Source organism: Meleagris gallopavo, chromosome 1, assembly GCF_000146605.3.
Source record: "Meleagris gallopavo isolate NT-WF06-2002-E0010 breed Aviagen turkey brand Nicholas breeding stock chromosome 1, Turkey_5.1, whole genome shotgun sequence".
Classification (NCBI taxonomy): Eukaryota; Metazoa; Chordata; class Aves; order Galliformes; family Phasianidae; genus Meleagris; species Meleagris gallopavo.
In genome coordinates this window covers 88,210,798-88,217,802 of record NC_015011.2, presented here as the reverse complement: position 1 = coordinate 88,217,802, position 7,005 = coordinate 88,210,798, and the positions used below count along the sequence as shown (strand labels likewise).

The window sequence follows — 7,005 nt, the reverse complement described above, 5'->3', positions numbered from 1 at the left end:
TCGTGGCTTAAAACAGTGATGGAGCACCTGGAAGGAAAGCAGGGCAAAGCCAGGGAAGCTCAGGTGCATGTAGTGTACCCATGTAGCCAGAAGGGGTGGCTCCTGGCTCCACCCCTTCCCAGACCTCTTTTAGGGATTGGCAGTGGAGGAAAGGTTGTCTTATCCAGAGATGCTTGTGTCCCTGAGGCCTTCTGAAGGTAAGCAGTTTTTTTGTTTTTTTTTGTTTGTTTTGTTGTTGTTGTTGTTGTTTATTTCTGTGCCCACAGCTGTTGCATTTGTGCAAGTCCTCCCTTGCTGCAGCCTGGGACCTTGCTGTTCTGCTTTCTATTGCATTACACTGCTTTAAAAATTTTATTTCTGGAATAAATTCTCAGGAAAGGTTTATCTATCTACAACAAATACATAAGAAAGATTTGGCAGGATCTCAAGGGTTTTTCTTATTGTGTTCTTTCTTAGCAAGGAGACAGTTCTAGTGGTATCAAATCAAGTATACTGTGTTTTAACTGCGTTGCCCCATGTCAACTTTCTAAACTTCAGAAAAGGAGATAATTTATTTGACTGAACTTAATGTTGGGGTACATGCTCTTTGGTTTGGTTTTGATGTTGGTTTTTTGGTTTGTTTCTGCTTTTACACTGTTGCAGCACTTATAATTAAGATTTTGGTGACTTTGAGTGCTGTTGAATGGAATAAGGAAACAGCTTCAGTAAGGCCTACACTAGCATAAGATGACAGTCTTCAGTGAGTGATTTCCGCAATATGCACGCACACACAGTGTGTCTTACATCATTCCAGTGTTATGTTTTCTTCAACAATTTAAGATTGTCTTTTAGAAATGCTTTAGTAGCTCACTTTTATTCTGGCTCCAGGTATAGATGAACAATAGGAAACATACTTTATGAACTACACTCTTCTTGGATTTGTTAAGGTAATTATTTCCTTTTATTTCTTGAGAAAGTAATTAGTATGAAATTCCATGTTATCTATTCTAAATGTAAATTGTAATTAGCTTTTTGGATGTATCTGGATATGTCTTTTGAACAGCAAGAGAATACAAGCTTATCCAGGTATGAAAGCAAATTTATTTAAAAAACAGAAATAGTTCATTCATCTATGGAAATTATTTGGAATCATAATGTAGTTCTTGAAAAACCTTAGGTGTTGGAAGATAAGCTTATCCCAGTTCCATTATTTTTTGTGTGTGTCAGTAGTGGTAAATAAGAGAGAGTTATGTAATTATTTTTGGAGTTTGATCCACCAACATCCAATTTATCTGTATTCTAGAAAGTATGATATCACCAAGAGTCTGTCATGATTGCTGGAGGATATCTGGTATAGGCCTATGAAAATTCAATGGTGCTACTTAATACTCTGCTATTATCTCTGTTCTTCCGTTCAAAGTCTTCTGCTTCTGCTACTGTATAATATGCTTCTCCAACATACTTTTAAGTGCTAAGCTTTCTGCTAGAAAGTTTTAACTGCTTCCCTCTGCTTCAAAATTATATATAATGCTATAAAAAGCAGGTTTTGTTACTGAGACTACACCTAATGTCTCCTTTCCTTATTTTGTTATAATTATGAGGGTAGCTCTGAAAGTAGTACTTCCTATTTTATCATGTGAGAGGCAGATGGTGGTGGTAGGGCAATACAGGTATCCTGCCAATATTCTCTTATATTTTGTTGTCATGCTACAGGTGGCGGCAGAGGGGCCATCTGACAAAATGGCATGTGACATGGAAGTCCATATGAAGTAAAGGCGTGTAATTCAGTTCCTCTATGTGAAAGACATTGCTCCTGTTGACTTTCATCAACTCTTACTGAATGCTCCTGGAACCAAACAGCGGATGTGAACACAGTGAGGCTGTGAGTGGTGTGTTTCAGCAGCGATGACAGCAGCAGTTGATCAGCTCTACTGGTGCAGATTTTTATGAGGGCAACATGCAGGCTCTTGTTTGTTGCTGGTGAAAATATATGGCTGATGGTGGTTGTTATACCAGAAAACTTTTGTAGCTGAGAATTTGCTCTATCAAACAGCATTATTGTGCTCTTTGTGTCTGTTGTAATTTCCATGGAAATAAGTAGGAGGCATTATTTTGGATTGACCTATGCGTATTGATTTGATTTCAGCTCAAGACAGCTAATAGTACTACTGAGCAGTGTGGTCTGCAGCGATTTGCTTTTCCTTTTGATCTAGAAGAGGAGTTAAGACATAGCTTGTTTAAAGAGGTTTGTTAACTAAAATAAACATGGACCAGACTTATTTAACTTTTTTTTTTTTTTCCCCTTCATAGATACGTTACATCTAGGGACTGGCTCTTTGTACTATAGGTGGTTTGGTTTTTGTAACTGATTTAGAGCTACTGTCTCCTTAGAACCTTAGACACTGGCACTCTGAATGCCCTCTAGCATTTCAAGCTCCTTGGCACCATGCTGTGCATGGGTGTATTTACATGCTGTTGGGGTTTTTTTTGTTTTGCTTTCTTTTTTTAAAGACAGAACTGTCCAAAACCTAGAGAGTAGGCATAGCACATCAACATGTGTAACTGTTTTTCTTCTGCTACTTACTGACTCCCAGAATGTACCACATAAAAGTAAATCCCTACTCTATAAGAGCTTACCGTCTGATGAGTTGAAAGTCTAAAGATGAATGTGTACATAGAATGTAAATTACATGGGGAAATAAGTAGTTCTTTCTACTTTTGTGAAGAAGTTTATTGACAAAGGCACTAGGAATTTAAATATAAAATAGAATATTAGAAAAATTCTCTGGCAAAGGCTGATGGTTAGAAATTATTTGCCAGTATCGTTACTTATTCTTGAGTACAAAAAAAGTCGTGTTATACAAAAAAGTGTTACGTTAGTAGAGGAGTGAAGATTCGAGATGTATGCCAATATTGCTCACAAAAGGAAAGTGAGGATATCTAACAGGCTGCGTGAAGCCCAAGACAGCTAGTAGTTAGCCTCACTCCCCACCCCATCACATCATGGCAGTGGCTCTTCCCAACCAAGCAGTCCAAGCTGGTCCTTAGCACACCCCATCATTCAGCAGCAACGAAAACATTGGCCCAAGACAGTTTCTTATACTTAGTGCAGCCCAGGCCAGCTGAAAGGTTGGACACCCATGCTGTACACTATTCACCATAGGAAAATACACAATCTTGAATGCAGACCTATTTTTAATTGGGAAACCATCTGAACCCTTAAGCGTGCATGTGTGAAACACCATTTCTTTTCAAAAGTACTGTTAAAACCTATGTAGAAGAGTAGTCATACTCTGTGAGAGTTCTCTGGGCAACTTAGTGGATCTTCTAGGACTGTATGAAGGCTGATGGTTATTTTTAAACAAAGGATTAATTTTTACTTTACCAGGTAGAAGCTGGTATCTCTGTTCACAGCTCCCTTTCAAAATGTATTCAGAAGGAAAGTCTCTTTAAAAGGGCAGTATGAGCCTACAGCTATTTTTTGCTTAATCCATAGATGTGTTTTGAAGATGGTTTGGAATATTTTACTTAGCTGCTTCACACCATTGTTTGTAATTTAAGTTTGGTGGGGTATTGTCTCTAATCATTCACTGTTCCTCCAGAATGAATAAAGCAGATCTTGCTTTGATTTCGTACTTGGTTCATGAAGCCACTTCAGATGTTCTCTCCATTTGTCCTATGAATCAAACCCATTAATCTTATGGGATCGTCATGAATGGCTTCTACGTTTGCTGTATTTTCAGCAGCCAGTTGCTCACTGTTAAGGTAAATGCAAGCTTTGGAAGCTGTAATGGTAGATTTAGATAATCTTTCTTCTTCATCCTCTAATGGAGGGTCTTTCTTCCTCCTTGGTTTTCTGCGTTTTCCCTTGGTGCTGTGATCAAGTGAGGCGTAACACATCTGATCAACTGATTCCACCTGGAAGGAAGTTTACTTTATAATTAACATTCAGTAGTTATGTTTGCTTTAAAATTATATCTAACACGTCTACATGGTAATCATAGTAGGGGCTGAGGTTTACTTGAACTAGCTGTAAATTACGTTATTAAAAGCACAAATGATTAAGTTACAGCAGCACAGAAAACAGACTAACGTAACTTAATGATAATTAAGTTATGTTATATCCTTACAATTGTAAAGATATATTTGTATATATTGTAAGGCTCATATCCTTATAATTGTGGTAGAGAGGAAGCCCTCTTCCAGGTATCATTTCAAAGATTCTCTGTGGGAAATAAGAGCAGTTTATGTAATCGTTCCAAGGTCTTTGAGGTGCAGGGCACTGTTTGATCTGTTTTTCTTCACTCAAATTGATTTATTGGAATCCCATTATTAGTAACAACACTTTCCACAGACTTTGTGCAGAAAGAAGTAGTAACGGGTGACTCTTTTGAGCACTGTTGACACTGGAATTTTCATAGATGATTCTGTTTCTGTGAAGTTTATGAAAACAAATCTTTAAATAAAAAGGGAGAGACTGGGAATAATTCCTTATGAAATACCTAGAAAGCAACTCCAAAATTGATTTTGGGAATGCTTCAATTATAGACAGATTTCAGTTGAAACTTGTATGCTTTTAGATTTTCAAGTAACAACAAAATACAAATCAATAGAAAATCGGTTGTCTTTAACAAGTTAAGGAATATAGATTTTTATACTGGGCAGGAGAGAATCATTCAAATTTGTGATTATCATGTGATGCATGTCTAATTGAGCCTGATTTGCATGCTTGTGACTGAGCATTATTATGCCACATGGATGGAAATGATCTGTTTGTAATCTTTCTCCTCCCTTACTAATGACCCAGATTGAAAAAAATTCAAATATGCTTAAATTCCCTGATAATCTGAGACACTGAAGTATGGTAATTTTTGTGATGTGCAGCAGGAATATTTTTGATACTTACTGTCATGGAATAAATGCAAGAACTCTGTGACAGACCACATCACACTGATTCAGAAATCCAAAATTAAAAGTAAAGATACCTGTAGTTCGTTAACTGGCCTTTGAGGCTGGGACTTCATCTGCTCGTAACAACATTCCTCTGTAATTTACCAAAGCAGAAAAGTATTTCCATTACTAAGACACGCTACTCAGAATTAAAAGATCCAATTAACAAATCCCCTGTTACAGAAGTACCCCCTCACCCGCACCAGTTTACTACATTAGAAGTTTAACTTGTTTGGTAGTGACAGGTACTTCTTCTGTCTTCCTCTGCTTATAGAGAGGCAATTAGCTAAGAAATTCTGACACAACACTGAAGCAAAAAATGTTCTGTCCATGTGGGTGGATGGGAAGTTTCTCATTCCCTAACTGGAAGTTATTTGGAGCTGTTAGAACATCTTCGATTAAGAGTAACTTGACATACCTATGTATTTGTCAGTACAAACAACTTTTCAGCTTCAGAGCTATGCAGAGACTAGTAGGCTTTGAGTGACGTACCATCGACCTGTCTATATCCAGCTGCTGTTATATGATTTTACTGTCTCTAATATGGTATGGATTGCTGCTGCAGAAGATTCTTCGCTTTGGCCCAGTGAAGCACTCTGCCCACTCTCCAGCCACAGTGGGCTGTGCTTCAGCATTTCTGTTAACATGTTTCATTTGTGAATGGACAGCACTGAGAGCAGGAACGTGCTACTTTTTGCTAGCTTGTCTGGGGTCACTGACTTTGGGCAGAAGGCAGTTTGTGTCTTAGATTGCTTGGAAGTGTGTGTGCTAAGTGTGTTATTTTAAATGGGTGCAGCTTTACATATAGAAAAGCTGTTGGTTTTGACGTATTTGACTGAACAGTACTGTTTGGGTTGTTTAAAAAAAAGTCAAATTCTATACATGACCTCATCTTACAAATAGTGCAGTATGGTAATTCGATGTGGGCCCTAAGTAGGTATGAGTAAAGCATTTTTAAAAAGGGAAAGATTCTCAAGGCTGCTGAGAAACACAGAATATGTTGGCCAGTCTGCTTTTAATTCTGAATTTCTTATAGACACTGAATAGACAAGTGTTCTTAAAATGAAACTTACCTAAAATATCTTGACTGAGATTGCCATAAACTGGGTCATCTCCTGTGTAACAGTCATTATAGCTAGAATAGGGATAGAAAGATAATTTTAAATCGTTTCATAAACTTTATTTAGGACCCCACTATTCTACTCTTACCATTTCACATACACATAGCAGAACACTGTATGTGACCTAAAAAACAAGGAGATGGTAACACCAGCTTCACAGAAAGAAGAAAGGACACTTCCCATATTCTGAACTAAAACTGAACTAAAATTCTTATGTCGATGCACCTAGACAAGATCAAAGCAAAGTTTGACTTTGAGTATTTAATGGCATTCTGTGTTTTGCTACCTGGTGTTGTTTGAAGATGTTTTCTAACATGTTTGTAAAAATGAGGATTGTTAGAGAGCTTCACTGTCTGATCCTGCTGCATCCCTGTCCTGTGCCTTGTAGAGGATAAACTAATGAAATATGCTACTTTATTTCAATGGTATTTCTCAGCTGAGCAGGCAATAACAAATAAAGCAGAGGGACTTCCCAGTTTCCAGGGAGTATGTTAATGAGGATTGATTTTTGGAGGAGAGGCAGCAGCAGCACATTCAAGGGCTTAATATATTTGAGTTGAGATGAAATTCCTTCCGTCTCTGTTTTCCTCTTTAATATGGAGTAAATTCAACAAAATTGGTGACAGATGGGGAGCTGTCCAGCAGCTGGAATCAACGCAAACAAACTGCTTTATTGCTTTGGAATGTAATGTGTAAAAGAAATATAAATACAAATTATTGTTCCACAAGAATGAAATAACAGATCATAATTCCTCGTTGTTTTCTCAGTGTTCTCTTTACTATAGATTAATTGATTCCAAGCAGTAAATACTGCCTTAACACAGTATATCATGCTTCCTTCAGTCTTTAAGGTTACCATATTGGCATGCAGTTTTTTATTCTTGATGAAATGTCTGGAGGGCATCTCTTACATGAAAATTTTTCCCCTACCTTCTCTCTCTCTTTTTTTTTCTTT

General features: G+C 37.4%; 1 protein-coding gene across 1 annotated transcript; it reads right to left on the bottom strand.

Moving 5' to 3' along the window:
- Positions 1-56: 56 nt before the first annotated feature.
- Positions 57-6,099, bottom strand: LOC104909277 (T-cell receptor-associated transmembrane adapter 1; the record flags this gene model as incomplete). Its single annotated transcript, XM_019619743.2, has 3 exons — positions 57-3,897; positions 4,965-5,023; positions 6,003-6,099. Coding segments are annotated over 3 exons (420 nt in total), but the record flags the coding sequence as incomplete, so codon positions are not given.
- Between the last annotated feature and the right edge of the window lie 906 nt (positions 6,100-7,005).